This window comes from Scyliorhinus torazame, chromosome 8 (genome assembly GCF_047496885.1).
Source record: "Scyliorhinus torazame isolate Kashiwa2021f chromosome 8, sScyTor2.1, whole genome shotgun sequence".
Taxonomy (NCBI): Eukaryota; Metazoa; Chordata; class Chondrichthyes; order Carcharhiniformes; family Scyliorhinidae; genus Scyliorhinus; species Scyliorhinus torazame.
Genome location: NC_092714.1, coordinates 214169943 through 214191999, shown reverse-complemented (window position 1 = coordinate 214191999; position 22057 = coordinate 214169943). Strand labels below are relative to the sequence as shown.

Sequence of the window (22057 nt, the reverse complement as noted above, 5' to 3'; positions counted from 1 at the left end):
GGATACCCATAACAGGGGCAACTACAGTTGTTGCCTGTCTGTCCTACCAAACACTTCCAGGACAGAGCCCGGTTCTTGGTTATATGGTGAAGATCACTTTAATTCCTGTTGACTGTGAGCTACCTCTGGCTTCACAGCTGAAGGCTATTGCTAATAAGGAATTGGCCTTGTTAGTTGTGAGAGCACTCCACAGCTGCTGGTTGTGTTTGCTGCTTGCTTCTGCTGGTGGCTGCAAGTGCCTGGAGGCTGCTGTTGCTGTTTCCTTCCTTTTCTGTAGCCAGAAAGAAGGACAATTTTTTCCAACGTACCTGGGTCCTGGAACACCGGACTCGGAGAGACGTATGAATGTGGAAAGCAATCCGGTTTGAAACAAGGAGATGCTGCGGGACCTGGTGCGTGACATTGATTCAAATGGGCCACCTGATGATGCCATTGAAGAAATGCTTGCGCAGATTACTGATGCTTTTGTTGCTGGTGTGGTGTGTGCTCCATGTAACTGGCATGTCACCGCAGGTTAAATACACTGGAAGTCAAGGGTGTTCAACTGCACCTTGAGTTCCAGTGGAATATGTGGATCCAGGATTTGATTCTGGTGAGATTGGGCCGTGTGGGAGGCCTGCACAGCTGCGGCTCCGGGATAGAGAATGGCACTGATACATGGAACAAGTAACACATTGATGGGCAGATCATTTCTACGATAAAGTTCTGGCATGATAAAACATTCTCAGCCTTATCATAGAATCATAGAACCTCTACAGTGCAGAAGGCGGCCATTCGGCCCATAGAGTCTGCACCGACCCTTGGAAAGGGCACACTACCTAGGCCCACACCCCATCCCTATTCTGATAACCCAGTAAACCCACCTTATCATTTGGACACTAAGGGGCAATTTAGCATGACCAATCCACCTATTCTACACATCTTTGGACTGTGGGAGGAAACCGGAGCACCAGAGGAAGCCCACGCAGACACGGGAGAAAGTGTAAACTACACACAGACAGTGACCCAAGGCCTGAATTGAATCTGGGTTCCTGGCGCTGTGAGGCAGCAATGCTAACCACTGTGCCACTATGCTGCTCCCTCCGATTCTGTTGAGGAACCTGCGAGGGGTAATGCCGTGAGTTTGTTTGTTTTTGTGAAAATGAGCCGATATAGCTTTGTATTGATGCCAATATGGAACGGTGACCTTTCCTTGTTGTTTAATGTGATATATGGAATGCTATGCAGTTAATTTTCAAATCTTTGTTACTATTGACCATTTAATAAACAAAATATTCTGGTGGGTACACGGGACATGTCTCAGACGATGATTATTGCGTCACATTTCAATGACCTCCGTTTGCCTGACCTCTAGAAGCATCTGTACCAGAGAGGCAGCAGCCAACAATCAAACTTCAAGCTGGGCTTCAGCACGGGGGATATCCTCATGACCAAATGTGTGGATCAGGGAAGAGCACCTGATCATGGTGTCCCTAATGTTCCTGGCAAGGGTCTGGGGTCTCAGGGCTCCTGCTGTGGCCGGGGAATGGAAGCCCTAACTGATTGCCAGCCTATCTCCTTCTCCAATTCCTTACAGATACCAAAATGGATGGTGGTGTCGGTCCCACAACGAATGCCCTCTCAGTGCTGATGGCAGCCCAGGCGGCCTGACGCCACATAAGGTAGCAACATTAGCGTAGGCTGGAGGCAGCACCCCATGTGCAGGAGGCCAATGCACATTCACAACGTGGCCGCCAATCAGGCCGAAGAGGAACCCAGAGGGGGATGCCAGCGACGGGCCAAGGTGTACAGGCATCGCTGGTCTTTCAAGCAGATGACAGACATCATGTGCCGCAGAAGACTCCGTCTCAACACATGGCACCCCATAGAGGACGCACCCGCTCCCGGTGGCCGTGAAGGTCACCACAGCCCTGAACGTCTATGCCACAAGTTCACTCCAGGGGTTAAGTGGGGACTTGTGTGGCATTTCACAAGTTACAGCCTATAAGTGCATCCGTGAGGTTACGGATACCCTGTGCGCCCAGGCAGCTGACTATATCAATTTTGAGCTGGACTAAGGCCACCAAAATGCCCGGAATGCAGGATTATCCGCTTTGCCAGGATGCCCTGGGTCCAGAAGGTAATTGGTGGCATGCATGTTGCCTTGTGCACACTAGGGCATCAGCGAGTGCTCTTCATTAACAAGAAGGCGTTCTACTCACCTGAATATTCACTTGTGTGCGACCATCACCACCGGATCATGCATTTGTGTGCACGCTTACCAGGGAGCATGTATGACAGCTACATTCTGGGACACTCAGACGTCCCCGGTGTCTTCGAGAACCACCCCAGGATGACGGGGTTGTCTCTTGGGGGGGGGGATTAGGGGTTCCCGCTGAGGTCCTGACTGATTACACCAGTGCGGAGACCGAGGTGGAGACCCGATATGACGAGGTCCATGTTGGCACCCGTGCTGACATTGAGCGGTGCATTGGACTGCTCAAAATGCGGTTCCAATGCCTGAAGCGCTCTGGTGGTACCCTGCAGAGTAGGGTCAAAAGGTCTTCCGCTTTGTGGGGGTTTGCTGTGCCCTCCACAACCTGGCAAAGCAATGGGGCAACATGCTGGAAGAGGAAGGACGTGGGGCTTCATCTCAGGAGGAGGCAGCGAACCAGGAGGGGATGGGGGATGAACCCGGGGAGGAGTCGGACTACAGGCGGAGGCAAGGGTCCAACATGCCCAGAGATTCAGGGAGGCTGTGTAGATTAACGTGACAGAGGATTCACATGTATCAGGTGCAACATGTTTTGATAGGAACATTGGACATTTCATTCCCCCCAGCTACAGATTGTGACACCACTCCCCCCAGTGCCCACTGAATGATCCTCAATCTTCTTGATCTTCTGCTACGTCTAGGTGTGTCTGCAGGATGCACATCAGAGGTGGGATCAGGTACACCATTTCTGCAGTTATGCATTCAACACCATACTCAAATGTATTATTATAATTTATTAGCCATGTTAAAATACTACAAACAGGTGTGCTGAAAACCGACAGTACATCTCTCCCCCTTGTCTTCCAACTCCCAGAATCTTTTTCCAGTTTACTTTACTCCCATTCAAATGGAGACAGTGTCCTTTAGTTGTATTTCTCTGGTCAAGGTGAAATACCTTGCCATGGTCTACATTGTCTAAGTTCTTTGGAGTACTAAAATCAATCACATCACCTCCCTACCTTTTTCAGTGAGAACATGCTCAAATTACATAATTGCTCCTCAATCATTCCTTCATACTGGTTGCTCTATTCTGTATCCTTAAAAAAGCTACAATATCCTTTCTGTGCTGTGGTAAGAGGAACTCCACACAGTAGTCTGAGTGGCAGGGTTATCTCACTAAAGCTCAATAAGGACTCTTTGATATATCCCAACATTGGATTTGCTTTCCTCAACGTGATTCTGCATTGTTATAACAACTTCGAAATATTGTCAGGCAGAACCCGAAGGTCGCTTTCATGTGCAGCCACATGATTTTCTTTCCCGTTAATTAATATTCCCTTCTTGGATCTTACAGTCGCCATGTAGAGCACTTTCTATTTCACCTGCTAATTCTGTTGGAATCTATTATCTCTAGTAGTTTTTTGTCATCTGCAAATGTAGCTGTTATGTAGCTCCAAACTTCAAATCATTTATAAAGCTAATAAGAGGTCCCAACTCTACATGTAAAAATTCTCGCAGGCTGATATCTCTCAGGTAATTATGCATCTATAATAAAATATTTCCCAGGATTCCAACTTTTGAGTACCAACTTTCCCAGAGGAGCTGCATCAAAGGCTTGAAAGCAAAAATTATTAGAATTTTCATGTAAGCACACCACATCCTATCAAACATGCGTGCCATGTCAAAGAAAACCAGCAAGTTTGATTAGAGAAACCTTAACTTCAAGGACACACATTGGCTACAATTCTCAAATGACTCTGTATTCCCAGTCCACAAACTGAAAATTCATAGTTCCTCCTTTTATGCAGGCAGTTTGCCAGCGAACCTGTCTGGTGCTGGAACAGCAAATAACATTGCAGACTGTGTTAATGCTGCAAACACAGCAAAAGCCATGAATTTGCATTGCAACGTTTTAATCGGACACAGCGCTAAGGGGTGCTGCAGAGAACACATCAAAAACTTTTGAGCTATTGGAGCGGAGACCTTCTTTCATCGGTCTCTGTCCATATTCCTGCTGTGCTTGGTCTTCACGTCAAGCACTGTTGGGAGTGCTACTCTGGGGAAAAGTGTCTCCAATAGCACTAGGTTTAAAAGAAAATGAGGCATGACAAAAAACCTTTACAGAATCTGGCGGTTCAGTACAAAACAAAGATTAAAATTTAATAGTTAATCTACCAAAATTATTTTCACGTCTTTTCTGCCACAGTCATATAAGAGAACCCTTTCAGAAGCTCACCCCCTTCCCACTATGTGGAGTATAAAAGCTACCTTTTATAATCTAGGACAAAGGTTCGGCACAACATCGTGGACCGAGGGGCCTGTTCTGTGCTGTATTTTCTATGTTCTATGTACCTGACTCAACAATTTCTCGCACGGACTTATCCTGTAGGTGAGCCATGTGCCCAAGGATGGCGAAGATGGCAAATCCAGCGAATATACTTGTACCACAATTAACAACAGAGACAACAATGGCATCTCTGTAACAATCGTTGTGGAATCTGTTGTATGATGACAGTGCCGATATGGTCCCCAGGGCCACTGCGATAGAATAGAATATTTGTGTTGCAGCATCTTTCCAAACCTAATGAATATAGGATATAATAAATTAGATTTGGAACAAGTTAGCCACAGTCTTTCCTGTACATTATGACAAATTATTTTAACAATGTATAATTAGATTTTTACAATTCATTCATCCTGAATGAAACTACTTCTGACCATTGTTCTCGCCTAATCAAAGATAGTTCCTCCGCGGCCTTCCATTGTTGCAAATTCTTCAAACAGAAAGTCTAAATATTATTGCTTTCAGTATACTTTTAAATGTAGCTCAATTGCTTAACCGCAGCAGCTGCACAGTATTCTAATAAAAAGAAAATAATGAGAAATAGAAAGAAAGTCAGACACACACGTACCTGCTTCCAGTTCTCGGATCTTCTCTCTCCACTGTGTCTCCCCCCAATGCTACTTGATCAATTTTTGCACTAGTTTCTGCTCCCAAAGCTCTCCCCAGCTGTTTCCAAGCTTCGACACACAGGCTATGCCAAACCCCAGACTACATAAGTTCTCACCCGGAACATACCCAGGTCCCAGGTTAGCTGCTTCAGTCTGAAATCTCAGGTCACACTCTCTCGCCCATCACCTTTCTCCCATCTTACCTCTGGCCTATCACTTCCTCCAGTTGCACGATCTTTATGTGTTGCATCAGTTACCAAACAAATCTATTTCAATAGACCCCAGAACTCACCTTCAACGTTATGTATCATTTAGTTTAAATTTCTGAGTATCCAATTATTGTTTTTCCAATTCAGGGGCAATCTAGCGTGGCCAATCCACCTAACCTGCACATCTTTGGATTGTGGGGGTGAGACCCATGTAGACATGGGGGCCAGGATCAAACCACTGCACCCTCTTATTTATGTATCGTTTGGTATCTTCCTCCATGCCCAGGTTTTAACAAAGTACAAATTAAATAAGATTCTTTAAAAATAAAATATGTCAGGGCCTGACACAGTGATTGATATCAACAAAGCCAGCAGGAGCAGCAGGAAAGAGATGCTCAGGAAAAGTAACAAAGAGAGATGCAAAAGTAGGGGTATACATATGCATTTGAATTCCTGGTTTTGGATACTTTAGACCACCGAGGCATAGTGGAGCACAGGTGGTGAATAGAATGCGAGAGAGACAAAATTAAAGAGTGGTAAGGCCGAGAAGCAATTACAGGCTAGGATCTATCATTGTTCCATCAAACTCACCACAGATCATAAATCATTCCATCAAAATAAGAATCAGATCTTAATACCACTAGATATATATTTATAAAAATGTCCTTAAGTTGAATACTAATTAAGAGATGTACTTTTCCAGATAATCACCCGGAGATTAGAACTACATTATCCTAATCCATGACATCTGTTGAGATTTAATTATTTTTTAAAATCTACGTATATTGCAAACAGGTTAAATTTGCAGCTGGCAGTAAAATAGGACCAAAATATTCAGTTATAATCCGTAGATGGATTAACTCAAGGCATGCATTTGGTCAAACAAATAACAAAATCAAACTTAAACATTAAGTGTGCAGTATTACATAATGTGCAATAAAACTACGAGCAACATATGCAGACAAAGAAGGGAACAGAACCTGCAAAAGGACACTTAACCATCACCTGGGACTAAAGGTGAGTCGGCTTCTGTTAGGTATTGTAACCAATTATGTGATGACATTATCAAAGGCACTCTTCCATCTAGACTGAACCAGCAACACCTCTGTAAGTCTGACTATTTGATTAAGAAATGCAAGGTGTGGCAACCTTTCATTTGTTGTCTTTTGCTGAAAAGAACAGAACCCTTCGATAAACAGTGAACAGTAAAATGACAAAGCTGGTGAAGAGGATGTTTTTTCAAAAATAATAGAGAAAGAAATAGCCCAGACCCGGACCTCGAGGTGTGGATCATTTTCGGGCGACCACTCCATTGTCCATAAATGTGTGGTAAAACTGGCCATCAGGGATGGGTCTTTAGCCTTGCTAGGAGTGCATACTAAACTTTAAGGTGATAGAAAGCACTCAGGAGTGTTGCTTAAGTTTTTTCTACGTGACCGCGACCCAGGACTGCGCGGAGGAGAGAAGAGGGTTGTTTTTCAGCCAGAATGAGGACTCTTGTGCCAATCGATTCACACAACGGTATCAAGCTGGGGAGTTTTTCTAGCTGCACGCCTTCGTACATGGCGGGTTGCAGCGTTAGAGCTTTCGAACTTGAGGAGGGAGACACCTGCTTTTGGCAAGTAACTGTCCAAACAGGGAAAAATACAGCGATAAAGATATTTTTTTAAGTAAACAACAAAAGAAATAATACAGCTTAAATTTGAAGAGAACGGAAATTAGAGAAGAGGAAAAGTTAAAGTACTACCATTTTAAATTGGTGGGGAAAAAAAGGCACCATGGAAACATTCGATGAGAATGTGGAATCATGGATTTTCTAAGAGAGATTATAAAAGAGATTCCAATACTACCTTGCTGCAAACAGGATGCTGAATTAAATTAAAGTAGCAACTTTCTTGTGCAAGATGAAAAACCTTCACCCTATTAAAAAGTTTTCTCCATCCTGCAAAGTATAGTAATAAGATCCTTGAAGAAGACTTCTCGACCAAACCACGAATCAAAGCAGAAATTCAGATTTCATCAATGTAGTCAAGAAGAGGGTGAAAGTATTCCATAATTTGTAGCTGTACAACGGAGACTAGCCAAGAATTGAGAGTTTGAATTGACGCTGGAGGACACGTTATGAGACAGATATGTGTGCAGATTGAGAAATTAGACAATCCAGAGGCAACTGTTGATACTCAGCTGTTGAAATAGCACTATCTATGGAATTGGCAGCAAAAGAAGCTTCTGAAATTGGCGCTGGTGCTCCGATCACACAAGACGGATGCTGAGAAAAGATCTCTTAAAACGCAAGCATTCCATAGGTGTGCCCAGGTGAGTTTCTCCACAGGAATTTTGGAGTTGAGACAACAAATGTCATAATTGTGGGAAGAAAGGTCACATAGCAAAGGCGTGCTGGCCCAGACAGAATTCGCAAACCTCGAAGGTGGGTAAACTCAAGAACGTACCCAAATCCACCGAGTCTACAGAATGATCAAAGACAATGAAAATTCCCAGGAAGACACAATGTCTATGGAGATCAAAGAACTAAAGCTCAGCATATTATCAATGTAAGGTGATAGACAGAGATTTTGGGTCTGTCCAAAACTGAATGGGAATGAAATTAAAATGGAAATAAGTACAGAAGCTGTTGTATCACTTTTCTCTGAAAAATCAACAAAAGCTCAAGGACGAACGATTAAAGCCATCTGACATAATCTTTAGAACTTACATAGAAGAGATAGTTCCAATGAATGGTTATATCATGGAGCAAGTCAAAGTAAATGGTCAACCTGCAAAATTGTCATTGTGCGTGGTAAAAAGAAATTTTCCGGAAGAGCGAGGTTGAACAAAATCAAACTAAATTGGCAAGCTATGAACTAATTGATTGATGGGAAAGATACATTATAGAAACTCTTAGAAAAGTAGGCAATACTCAAAATAAAACCTAGCTAGCGCTCCAAATGTTTAAAGGCAAGAACTGTGCCATATGTAATAAAACTAAAAGTCGAAGTGGAACCTGGAAAATTGGTCAAAGATGGAGTGATCGACTCAGTGATGATGAGTGATTGGGCAACCCCAATTGTCCCAGTTATCAAACCAGATAGCTCAGTAAGAATCTGTGGTGACTTTAAAATGACGATCAAACCTAGTGTATGTGCTGACCAGTATCCTTTACCATTAAATGAGGACCTATTTGCTAGATTGTCAGGTGTACAACGGTACAGTAAGATAAATTTATCCCAAGCATACCTCCAGGTGAAGGTAGCAGCTGAGTCACAACATCTTCTAACAATTGTAACACACAGAGGACTGTTCAGGTACAATTTCAGAATAACATCAGCATCGGCCATATTCCAAACGTCCATGGACTTCTTAGTTAGTGGCCTCAACGGTGTTCAATCGTATTTGGACAACATCTTACTTACTAGCAGAACTGAACAAGAGCACCTGGGGAATTTAGAAGAGACATTGGAGCTACTTGAAAGATAATCATGTCAAGAGAGAGAAATGTGAATTTTTTCGGCCATCAATAAGCTATTTTGGCCGTGTAATTGATAACGATGGGAGAAGCACTAACACCGCAGAATATACCACAACAGAGGTCTGTTTAGGACTCAACAATTACAATGGAAAATGTACCAAATCTTGCTACCATCTTAAAATCACTTCATACATTATTATGTGTGAACCAACAATGGACTTGGACAAAAGACTACAAAGAGGCTCACACTGAAGTTAAAAACATGCTCAAGAAATCGGAAGTCTTCATGCATTTTGACCGCAAGTTAAAATTACAACTCGCATGTGACACACCACCTGATAGGATGTGTGCAGTTCATAGAATCATAGAATTTACAGTGCAGAAGGAGGCCATTCGGCCCGTCGGGTCTGCAGCGGCCCTTACAAAAAGCACCCTACTCAAGCCCATGTATCTACCCTATCCCCGTAACCCAGTAAGCCGCACTTAGCCTTTTTTTGGACACTAAGGGCAATTTAGCATGGCCAATCCACCTAACCCACACATCTTTTGACTGTGGGAGGAAACCGGAGCACCCAGAGGAAAACCACGCAGACACGGGGAGAATGTGCAAATGCCGTACAGACAGTGACCCAGCCGGAAATCGAACCTGGGACCCTGGAGCTGTGAAGCAACTGTGCCAACCACTATGCTACCGTGCTGCCCCAATTAGGAATAATTAACTATAGATCATAGAACACACAGTGTAGAAGGAGGCCATTTGGCCCATCGAGTCTGCACTGACCAATTTACGCCCTCACTGCCATCCTATCCCCGTAACCCCTCCTAACCTTTGCCGCTCCTATAATGTCAAATGGAGTCCCGTTGTCGCTCCTATAATGCCAAACGGAGATAAAAGATCAATAGCTTTTGTTTTGAGAACATTGACAAGCACTGAACAGAATTATGTTCAATTGGAAAGAAAAGCTTGGAGTATAATATTTGGCATCAAATGATTTCATCACTCCTAATATGGAAGACATTTTACCTTGTTAATGGACCATAGGCATTTAAAAATAATCATTGGTCCATACAAAAGAATACCGTTCTCCCACAGAGTCATTTGCAGAGATGGTGCCTCAATCTTTCAATGCATCATTGCCAAGATTAAATACAGAATGTCTCAGTAACATGCGAACGCCGATGCACTATCATGTTTACCAATGTAGGACAAAGCTGAATCACAGGAAAACTATGTAAACTATGTGTACTTTTCCAAGGTTGATAGTGTACCTATTTCAGCAGCTCATGTGCAACGACACACTATGTCAGACCGGTGATGGGGAAGATAATGGACATGGTTTTGAAAGACATACCACTGGATAAACAAAGGAGGAATATGGAATTCAAGCCATACCGAACAAGGGAATATCAATTAAAGGTAGTAAAGAGTACTTATATGAGGGATGAAAGTCATAATTTCTCCATGCTTGTGGAGTCATATACTGGATAAACTCCATGAAGGGCATCGTACGAATGAAAGAAGTCGCCATGAGTTATTTTTGGTGGCTGGGTCTAGACTCACAAATTGAAGAAAGGAGATGTCAGTTTCAGACTTGTGCCAGTGTATGAAATGCTCCATCTCTCCAACCATTTCACCCTTGAGATTGGCCAAAGCAACCATGGCAAAGTGTACATATTGATTTTGTGGGACCAATTGAAGGATACAAATTTCTTGTCCTAGTGGACGCACATTCCAAATGGCCCAAAATAATGATAATGAAGTTGACGACTACTGAAAAGATAATTGAATGACTGGATGAAGTATTTGCATGGTTGGGTAAGCTGGAATAATTAATTAGCAATAACAGGACTCAGTTCATGTCAAAGGAATTCATGGACTACCTTAGGCACAATGGCATACAGCATGTTAAAAACTGCACCTCATCGTCCTTCCACCAATTGATTGGCGGAGAGTTTGGTACTGTCACTGAATAATATCAAAGGACGAAGGACTGTTAGCTAAGAGAGTAAGCACGTTTCTCATTTCCAATAGAAATACTGCCCATGCAACAACCCAAAACCCACCGGCAATATTGTTTTTGAAATGGAAATTGAGAACCAAGTTTGAGTTGCTCTTACCGCATGATACTACAACCCTTGTAGAGTGACAAGAAGACCAAATTACTTGCCATGAACAGATGTAGAAACAAAGTGGTTTTGACCAAGGACAAAGAGTTTTAGCAAGAAACTACTCTTCAAGTGAGAAGTGGGTACCTGCCTCAACACTCGTAAAGACAGGGTCCAGTTCTTATGCAAACCAATGATGAGAAAGTTTGGAGGAGACACACCAATCAAATCCTTGCTTCAAAAAGAGAATAGCAAAATTGGTATCTGAACGGCCAACATCGAACATTCCTATCCTACGACTGCGTTGAATCCAGATTCTACACCAGTTAAACCAAAAGCATCTGTAGAAGCTGAAGAAGGACCAACTTCATTCGATGATATGCCTGTCCCAAGTGTGGAACAGATTACCGAGGGTGTGAAAACAAAGACTCCTGAACAACTGATTCTGCCTAAGCGGAACCGACATCTATGTATATTATATACATGTTTGGTTTAATAATCACCATGAGTAACAATTAATATTAGTTGTCACACTACAGGAGTAATAGAGGAGGGATGTTGTGTATTGTAACCAATGCCTATCTGTCTAGTATGTTACATGGTTATGTGGTGGCATCATCAGAGGCACTTGGGAGATTTTCCCTCTCTTCCATCAAGATTGTGTACAAGCAACACCTCTGGAAATAAAGTCTAACTATTTGGTACAGAAACCCACGGTTGGCAGCCTTTCATTTTTATCTTTTATTGATAGGAACAGAACCCCTTAGAAAACATAACAGCTTCAAATTAAAACTTAACTTGAGATAAATTAGATTGACTGAAATATGCAGTTCATAAGATATAGGAGCAAAATTAGGTCATTTGGCCCATCGAGTCTGCTCCGCCACTCGATCATGGGTGATAAGCGCTGGTTTAGCACAGTGGGCTAAATATCTGGCTTGTAATACAGAACAATGCCAGCAGCGTGGGTTCAATTCCCGTACCGGACTCCCCGAACAGGAGACTAGGGGCTTTTCACAGTAACTTCATTGAAGCCTTCTCGTGACAATAAGCGATTATTATTATTATCTCAACCTGGCCTTAACTCCACTGTCCTGCCTGTTCTCCATAACCCTTCAACCCGTTGGCAAATAAATATCTGTCTAACTCCTCCTTAAATTTACTCACTGTCCCAGCATCCACCGCACTCTGGGGTAGCGAATTCCACAGATTCACAACCCTTTGGGGGAAGTGAATTCTCCTCAACTTTGCTACATCTTATCCTAAGGCTATGATCTCTCGTTTAGAATGCCCCATAAGGGGAAGCATCCGCTCCACGTTTACTTTATCCATACCTTTTATCATCTTGCATACCTCAATTTGATCTCCCCACATTCTTCTGAACTCTAAAGAGTAAAGGCCTAAACTGTTCAATCTCTCTTACAAGTTTAAAGCTTAAAAATGAAACAAAAGAGACAGCAAAATAAATAAGGAAGTATAATACTTTGAAAAGTATGGATGAAATCTATAGATCAAAGCAGTAGTTTACCTCAGCTTGAGCCAATTTTGAGAAATCTGACTGACTTCCAATGTAGTACTCGATTCCATTCTTGGCTCCTTCCAGAGTAGCTCCTCGAATAAACAGCATAAGTATAAGCAGGTAAGGACATGTGGCAGTGAAATAAAGCACCTAATCAAGGAAAACAAGCTCCATATTACTAGCCAAAAGAAAATGTGACCCATTATCCTCACCTGCAGCATAGGTGAAATAGTTAAACCTTTTTACCAACAACATCCTCACACAATTTGCGTTAAAACCTCCTGAATCATAACATGTGAGCTGGTCTGAAGAAAGAGTGGTGAGTGTAAAGGTTACGATTGCTCAAAAACAATTATCAAGTTCGGACAAAACAATAATGTTGTCTTTCTTCTCAAGCATCTCTCACACATACAACATGCAACGGGACCACATGCAACGGGAGTCGGTGGGGAATGCATCCTGCCTGCATCGCTGCCATTTAACTCTCTTTGGCAGGCCATCCACCCACATCAGGGCCAGAATGACATGTCTGGGCCAGGTGTGCAACTGACTCTGAAGTGCGTAAAATCCTACCAGAAGGGCGTAGAAGGATGGGTGAGTAAATTTGCAGGTGACACTAAAGTCGGTGGAATTGTGGACAGTGCGGACGGATGTTACAAGTTACAGAGGGACATAGATGAGCTGCAGTGCTGGGCTGAGAGGTGGCAAATGGAGTTTAATGCAGAAAAGTGTGCGGTGATTCATTTTGGAAGGAATAAAAGGTAGACAGAGTACTGGGCTAATGGTAAGATTCTTGGCAGTGTGGATGAGCAGAGAGATCTCGGTGTCCATGTACATAGATCCCTGAAAGTTGCCACCCAGGTTGAGAGAGTTGTTAAGAAGGCTTACGGTGTGTTAGCTTTTATTGGTAGAGGGATTGAGTTTCGGAGCCATGAGGTCATATTGCAGCTGTACAAAACTCTGGTGCGGCCGCATTTGGAGTATTGTGTGCAATACTGGTCGCCGCATTATAGGAAGGATGTGGAAGCATTGGAAAGGGTGCAGAGGAGATTTACTAGAATGTTGCCTGGTATGGAGGGAGGATCTTATGAGGAAAGACTTGAGGCTGTTTTCTTTAGAGAGAAGAAGGTTAAGAGGTGACTTAATTGAGGCATACAAGATGATCAGAGGATTGGATAGGGTGAACAGTGAGAGCCTTCTTCCTCGGATGGTGATGTTTAGCACGAGGGGACATAGTTTTAAATTGAGGGGAGATAGATATAAGACAGATGTCAGAGGTAGGATCTTTACTCAGAGAGTAGTAAGGGTGTGGAATGCCCTGCCTGCAACAGTAGTGGACTCGCCAACACTAAGGGCATTCAAATGGTCATTGGATAGACATATCGACGATAAGGGAATAGTGTAGATGGGCTTTAGAGTGGGTTCACAGGTCGGCGCAACATCGAGGGCCGAAGGGACTGTACTGCGCTGTAATGTTCTATGTTCTAAGATGTCAGGGGCACACGCGTGATTGAGATGATGGGCACGTGCGCAAACCGGATTCGTGCCCATTGACAATTAAAGGGCCAAAATGAAAGGTCCAATCTGCAGATGTCCATGGTATTTTTGGCCTGTCGCAAGGGCTAAACAGGTGGGCAGTATTTTCACGTTTCCTCATCTAAGGGTGGGATGAAGACCCCCAGTGCAGGGTCAGTTTCTGTGAAATATTTCATACCTGTGTGAGTATAGAGATTAGCTTGTGTTTCCTAATTATTGTTTTACTTTTTAGGCATGGCTTTCAGCTTTTTGAGGACATAGAAACAAAGAAAATAGGAGGAGGTCATTCGGCCCATCAGGCCTGCTCCGACATTTATGATGAATATGGCTGATCATCCAATTCAATTGCCTGTTCCTGCCTCCACCCCTCCCCCCCCCCCCCCCCCCCCCACCACACCTATATTTTGATCCCTTTCGTCCAACAGTTATACTCCTTCCTGAAAACATACAGTGCGGGATTCTCCGTTTCTGAGACTAAGTGTGAAGACAGCGCAGAATTTATGGCGTTCCACGACAGCAAAACTGGCACTGCACCTGGACCGATTCTGCTGCTGCTGAGGGACTAACCGGTACCGGTGCCATGTGGAACACATCGATTCCAATGAGAAACAGTGCGGGATTCGTAGATTTCACAATTAACACTCAGGAGGCTGACAAGCTGCAGCCATATATACAGACTTCACTGCTCACACACACCATCCCAGCCAACAATATGGCAGCAAGACGCTCGGCCCCACGCTTCACGGATGCCGAGCTGGAGACCCGCCTGGACAAGTTAGAGGAGAGGCGGATGACCCTGTATGCCGATCTGGGAAAGGGTCTGCCAGCTTCCGCCTTTGCCGTGCCTGAGCGCAGATGGCAAAGGCGGTGAGCACCGTGGGCAAAACCGTCTGGACTGGCTTGTAGTGCCGGAAGAAAACTGTACACCCTCCTCAGTGCAGCCAGGGTGAGTAGGCCCCTGGCACTAACCCCCGCCCCACACCATAACCTTACCTCCCCCAACCCTGAGGGCGGCAGAACTCCCCACCCTGCACCACGTGGGCGGCACGCTAGCACAGTTGTTAGCACTTCACAGTATCAGGGACCCGGGTTCGAATTTTATAGGTTTCTATGAGTTCCCCCCTCATTCTTCTGAACTCCAGCAAATGCAATCCTAACTGCCAAATCTCTCCTCAAACGTCAGTCCTGCCTTTCCATAATCAGTCTGGTAAATCTTTGCTGCACTCTCTCTATAGCAAGAAGACCCTTCCTCAGATAAGGAGACCAAACTGCACATAATATTCTAGTTTTGGCCTCACCAAGGCCCTGTATAATTGTAGCAAGACATCCCTCCTCCTGTATTTGAATCCTCTCACAATGAAGGCCAGGATACCGTTTGCCTTATTTACCGCATGCTGCACTGCGGTAAACCACTGAAGTATATAATATGTGTCTTGTGGTAAACGGCTACTGTATTACATGTAATGTGGTAAACCACTGCCCGATGGCTCCGCCTCACTTCGGGCTCGGTATAAAGGTGGCTGGTCTCCGCCTCCGACCCCGTTCGGGATCAGAGGCCAGGAGGCTTTCTGTTTAGTTTATTAAAGCCTCAGTTACGTTCACTACTCGTCTTGTGGTCATTGATGGCACATCAATTTAATAAACTAAACTTCTAAGATGAATTCATCGCTCAAGCCTGATCGCCTGGAGCTGGACCCACAGGCAGTCGATGCCACTGCAATATTCGAGCACTGGCTAAGCTGCTTCGAAGCGTACCTCGGATCCTCCACCGACCTCCAAAAGCAGCAGATCCTCAACGCACGGGTGAGCCCGCAAGTCTTTCTTCTCATCAGGGACGCCCCCTCGTATACGGAGACGATAATGCTGCTAAAGGAACAATATGTAACGTCAGTAAAAGAGGTGTATGCTAGGCACCTTCTTGCCACGAGGCGACAATGCCCTGGGGAATCACTAACCGAATTCCTGCATGCCTTGCGGGTACTCGGCCGGAACTATGCTTGCCAGGCGGTATCGGCTACCCAACACACGGAGCTGTTGATCAGGGACGCCTATATCGCAGGCATGAAATTGAACTACATCTGCCAGCGATTGCTAGAAGGGGGTACACTCGGCTTCCCAGAGACAGTGCAGCTCTCAAACTCACTGGAGGTGGCCTTCCAGAACATGAAGGCCTACTCCTCCGACCACGCGGCACCCTCATGGGCACCGACTCGAGTGCGGCGCAAGCCTGTGCCACGCAGCAGCCCACCAACGGCAGAAGCCCGAAGTGCTACTTTTGCGGCCAGGGTAAGCATCCCAGACAACGCTACCCAGCCGGAACGCGACTTGCAACGGGTGTGGGAGGAGGGGCCACTTTGCGAAAGCCTGCCAGGCCCGCTCTCTCCCTAAAACTCCTAGGCCCAGCAGCGCTGCCTGTCGGGGCCACCCCCAGCTGCCCCGCCACCCGCCATGTGCGACCCGTGGGTGCCGCCATCTTCGATTTCGCCCACCACGCGCGACCCATGGGGGCCGCCATCTTGGGACCACACCGCAGCCTCACGGGAGCCCTGCTCACCCGGTCGTACGCTGGCCGCCGCTACCTCCGACCGCCCTACCCATCACCTTCCGAAGCTCGCCTCCATCACGCTCGACAAGTCCCGGCCTCATCATCTCACAAAATCTACGATGACCGTCCGGATCAACGGGCACGAGACGGCTTACCTTTTCGACTTCGGGAGCACAGCTTCATACACCCAGATACGGTAAGGTGCTGCTCCCTCCCAATTTTACCCGCGACCCAGAAAATCTCCCTGGCTTCCGGATCACATTCAGTAGAAATCTGGGGGTACTGTTGCGCGACCCTTACCGTACAAGGCGTAGAGTACACTAACTTTAAGCTCTACGTCCTTCCCGATCTCTGCGCTGCCCTATTACTGGGGATCGACTTCCAGTGCCACCTCCAAAGCCTTACTTTAAAGTTCGGTGGACCCCTGCCCCCCCCCCCCCCACCGTCTGTAGCCTCGCGACCCTAAAGGTCGCCCCACCCTCGATCTTCGCTAACCTCACCCTGGACTGTAATCCCGTTGCTATGAGGAGCAGACAATACAGTGCCCGGGACAGGGCCTTTATCAGGTCGTAGGTCCAGCGACTCCTATGAGAGGGGATCATTGAGGCTAGTACCAGCCCCTGGAGAGCCCAAGTGGTGGTCGTCAAGACTGGGGAGAAGCACCGGATGGTCATCGACTACAGTCAGACCATCAACCAGTACACGCAGCTCGATGCGTACCCCCTCCCCCGCATATCTGACATGGTCAACCAGATTGCGCAGTATCAAGTATTCTCCACAGTTGACTTGAAGTCCCCGTACCACCAGCTTCCTATCTGCCCGGTGGACCACCAATACACTGCCTTCGAGACAGATGGCCATCTCTACCACTTCCTCAGGGTTCCCTTCGGCGTCACCAATGGGGTCTCGGTCTTCCAACAAGAAATGGACCGAATGGTTGACCAGTACGGGCTGCGGGCCACATTCCCGTACTTAGATAATGTAGCCATCTGCGGCCATGACCAGCAGGACCATGACGAAAACCTCCGGCACTTCCTCCACAGCGCTAAACTCCTGAACCTTACCTACAATAAGGAAAAATGCATTTTCCCGCCTAGCCATCCTTGGCTATGTTGTGGAAAACAGAGTCCTAGTGAGAATATGGCTCAAGCTATAGAATATCAAACAGAGCTTTTAGTCTAAAACTAGAATAGAGCTTGATGGGAAAATGAACTGTCAAACAGAGCTTTTAGTCTAATGGAATGTCAAGGTTTTTTGTAATCGCTTATGTTTTTGCGCTAGACAGTTTGCAGTAACAGGACACGGCCTTGGGAATCATTTCTAATTCTACAGATAACTATTTTAGCTGAGAGCAACAGAATGCTGTAATTCTCAGGCCTCCTCTAAGGGGGCTGTCCTTAGAAAGGAAACATTGTCATTTAATTATATATAAGTAATTGTCTGCTGTATTAATTTCGGCTTGCTACTGTAGACTCTTTGAAGTACAGTGGTGAAGTCCCGGCTGTGAATAAACGTACGTTTGTTGAAGTAACTTGGTGTTCGATTGGTCATTTCATCCGGACTGAAGGGAAACGAAAATTCACATTTGGTAGCAGGGAATGGTTCTCACGGAGCCTTGCCAGGACCAGACGGTGTAACTGACAGATCGTGTCCGGAGGCGAAAGAGGGATCGGGCCCCCAAATGTGAGTACCCTTGTTACCACTTTGGTTTCCCCCTCCGCTGTACCGAGCGCGACCTAGTCCTACTGTCTGTTTCTTGAGAGACTCTTACGAGATCAGGTCAGTCCGGCGAACCCGTTACAGTCCGGGTTAGAGGCCCGAGACAGGGTTAGAGGCCCGTAAGAGGTTAGAGTCCTCTTCGAATCAGGGTTAGAGGCCCGTAAGAGGTTAGAGTCCTCTTCGAATCAGGGTTAGAGGCCCGTAAGAGGTTAGAGTCCTCTTCGAATCAAGTTTAGAGGTCCGTAAGAGGTTAGAGTCCTCTTCGAATTAGGGTTAAAGGCCCGTGCGCGAGGGTTAGAGGCCCTTGGCCGAAGAAAGGTGCTTGGCTGTTGATGATCCTTCTGGTTGCTTGATACCTTCACGATAAAAGGTTGCCCTTAAAACAAGTGATTGTCTCAACCAGTGTCTTGACTTGTTCGACACTCCGGGTTGACTATTGGCTACAGCGGAGAACGGCTAACTCCGTCCAAATTATAGTACTTCCCATCAGGTGCGGATGACGCCTTAAACTCCACAATAAACAGGGTTTCACCGTTGCGTACCCTGTCGGAACACTCGAACAATTTCTTAGTCTGTCTTTAAGACTGTTAGTCTGTCTTTAAGCCTGTTAGTTCTGTCTTTAATTCTCTGAGTCTGTTTGTCTGTTTAGTCTGTCCTTAATTGTCTGTCTTTAATTGTCTGTCAGTCTGTCAAGTCTGTCTGTCTGTTGTTCTGTCTTTGATTCCCTGAGTCTGTCAGTCTGTTTAAGTCAGTCTGTCTTTGTAGTGATGTAGTGTTTTTGACTGAGTTTAGCTGAAGATTAGCTCTCTCTCCATTTTCATGTTTCATTTCCAGACTTTGACCTTTTAAAAGTTACTTTCGAACAATTGCCTAAGCCTCCTGATTGGGTAACGGGGCAGGATAACCCTGTTTAAATTCTTGATTGAATAAGCGATTTAGGATCGCTATCAAAATTAAATAGGTAACCACAAGGATCATCCGCGGATAGGAGACAATGGGTAATACTCTGGATAGCACCTGATAGTGGGAGCGCGCTTCAGACTCTTTGCGAACTGTATCCGGAACATTCTAAGCAGCTGCGGCAGTTGTCGGGGGAAATGGCCCCTGGGAGGATCAAAAGATTTGCCCACGGTTATGGAGGCACAGCAGATTATTTGGCGACATAACCGTAGCTCCACGGCTAAGAAATTGATTGAGTTATGGCGTGAGTACTGTCAGAAATTAAAAGATACATCTTTATTGGCTAGTTGGCAGGCTAACGCTTTAAAATTGGGCATTAAATTAACAGGAGAAGGGTGAATTGTTCAGACTGCGGAGACTTTAAAAAAGGAATAAAAGGCCTAAGTCTGTAAAAACCCCCATTTCTAAACCGGGACCGTGCGGTCAAATGGCCGGCCTTGCCTTGACCGAGGGAGACGATGAGGATGACCCTGAAAATTGGCAATATAGGGGACGACTGACCGTTACACTGCCTCCACCTTACATTCAAGCCCTTTATCCACCGCTCCCACCGCCACTTCCACCGTCGCAAGGAGGTCCAGCGACTCGCACTCGTTCTAAAACCCGTGCTAATCAATTCCCACAGATGAATCAAGGGTTAGTCCCGGGAAAAGAGGGGGCACCGGAGGTGGATTTCCCTGACATCTTCTGGATTATACACAAAAGCTTGTTGAAAGGGTTAATTTTCTTGCAGAGACAAAAAGAGGCGTATAGCTGGGAATGATGCCATTCGCATCTCTAAACTTAAAAAAAAAATATTTGTCACTCAAATGGACTGGGAGTAAAAGTTGGATTGCTGCCAAATTCCCGTTATCAAATGTCTTTGAACGATCTGTTCTTTTGGAATATAGATTTGCTTTTACTCAGAGTTGTTCTGTTTTTTTTTTTAAAACCAGCTTCCACATTGTTTGAAGTTTTAATTTCCAGGCTAATTCTAAACATTTATTTTAAAATATCAAACACAATAACTTATTAAACATATAACTGAACCAATCTCATGCTGTCCCTTGGTTTTCTGTAGATGAATTCGTCGATGATTCTATTAAAGAAAGCATAACTAACAAGATATGTTAATTTCTTAAAATTAATAAAGCAATATTCAGAATAATGACAGTTTTCTTAAGTTGATAGTTCTTCCGATCTATTAATGCCATTGTGCAGCCCCTTCATGCCCTGGTCGCAAATCCAGCACACATCTTGGCTCAGGTCCCGGTTAATGCCATATTTTTCTCCCTTGTAGATCTTCAACATGCGTTTTTCGCGCTCCCCCTTCACCCTGCTAGCCAGTACCTCTTTGCCTTTACCTATCAGAACCAACAATATACATGGACCCGTCTGCCACAGGGGTTCGTTCATTCACCTACCCTCTTCTCCCTCTGCCTCCAGCAACAACTCCGGCAGCTGGAACTAAGGGGCGGCTCCACGCTAGTTCAGTACATTGACGACCTATTAGTTGCTAGTCCATCAGAACAAAGTTGTAAAGAAGATACTGCCCAATTACTGAACCACCTCTCGGCCCTGGGGTACGTAGTTTCGCCTGCAAAAGTATTGATTGCCCAATCAGAAGTTAAATTCTTGGGCATCCACCTTTCTGCAGACGCACAAGCACTGGCGCCTAGCCGTGTGCAGCCCATTTGTCATTTTCCAGACCCTTCTAAAGCTAAGGACATTCGCCGATGGCTGGGCATGGTCAATTATTGTCGCCAGTGGATCCCCAATATCGCTCTCGATACCCTTTTAACTCCATTCCCGAACCACCCGGGACCCTTTCAGCTAAGCCCAGAGGCTCTAGGGGATTTTAAAAGGCTCAAACACGCCCTGATGCAGGCGCCAGCTCTGGGGCGCCCTTGTACGATCGCCCCTTCCAGCTTTACTGTACCGTACTTTCTGGCTGTGCGACAGACGTGCTCACCCAGAAACACGGAGATCGCCATCGTCCCGTCGCCTATTATTCCTCTAAGCTTGACCCTGTGGCACTGGATTATCCCGCCTGCACTCAGATCCTTGCTTCTATTTACAACCGCCTCCAGTCGGCGGGTAACCTTACCCTCCAGCAGGACATTGTGGTTTACAGTTCCCACTCTGTCACGGCACTGCTTGGACAGCTCCAAACCCAACATTTAACCATGGCTTGGCAGAACAAATACGAGATTTATCTCCTGAATAATCCCAAGCTCCAATTTTGCCACTGCACCCCTATCAATCCAGCAAGTTCTCTCTGAACCACCCTCGAAATGCTCACAGCCGGGCCAAGATTGCCTGACGCTCCTCAGAGAGGAAGCCTCCATGCGCGATGATCTCACTGACACTCCCCTGCCTGATGTAGACTTAACTGTTTTCACCGACGGCAGTGCTTCCGTCGGCGAAAGGGGGGATAGATTATCAGGGTACGCTATAGTTAATCAGCAGGGAGAAACCTTGGAAGCAGCACCATTTGAAACGCCGTTCTCCGCCCAACAAGCCGAGCTATTTGCACTTGTCCGAGCGTGCGTGTTAGGAGAGAATAAGAAAATAAACATTTACACAGACTCCAGATACGCATTTGGAGTCACACACGACTTCGGTCAATTATGGAAGAACAGGGGATTTCTTACATCTGCAGGCACTCAAGATATCCCACAAACAGTTAGTTACACAATTACTACAGGCTTTAATGCTCCCTAAACAAATAGCCGTAATAAAGTGCGCTGCTCATAAGACAGGCAAAACCCCGGTGGACGCGGGTAATCGGCATGCGGACCACCAAGCCAAAGAGGCTTCTCGCTTAAAAGACATGGTGGTACCAAAAATGATGAGCCAGACTAAAAGCTCG

The 22057-nt window shown here is 45.5% G+C and overlaps 1 protein-coding gene across 1 annotated transcript in view; it reads right to left on the bottom strand.

Moving 5' to 3' along the window:
- LOC140428904 (sodium- and chloride-dependent neutral and basic amino acid transporter B(0+)-like) overlaps window positions 1-22057 on the bottom strand; it is an 89622-nt gene that overhangs the window by 48800 nt on the left and 18765 nt on the right. Inside the window, exons 2-3 of the mRNA XM_072515552.1 lie at window positions 12456-12596; window positions 4547-4775 (exon numbers count right to left, since the gene is read on the bottom strand). Coding sequence (XP_072371653.1) covers window positions 4547-4775; window positions 12456-12554 — 328 coding nt within the window. The 5' untranslated portion in view covers window positions 12555-12596. The remainder of the gene's footprint in view (window positions 1-4546; window positions 4776-12455; window positions 12597-22057) is intronic.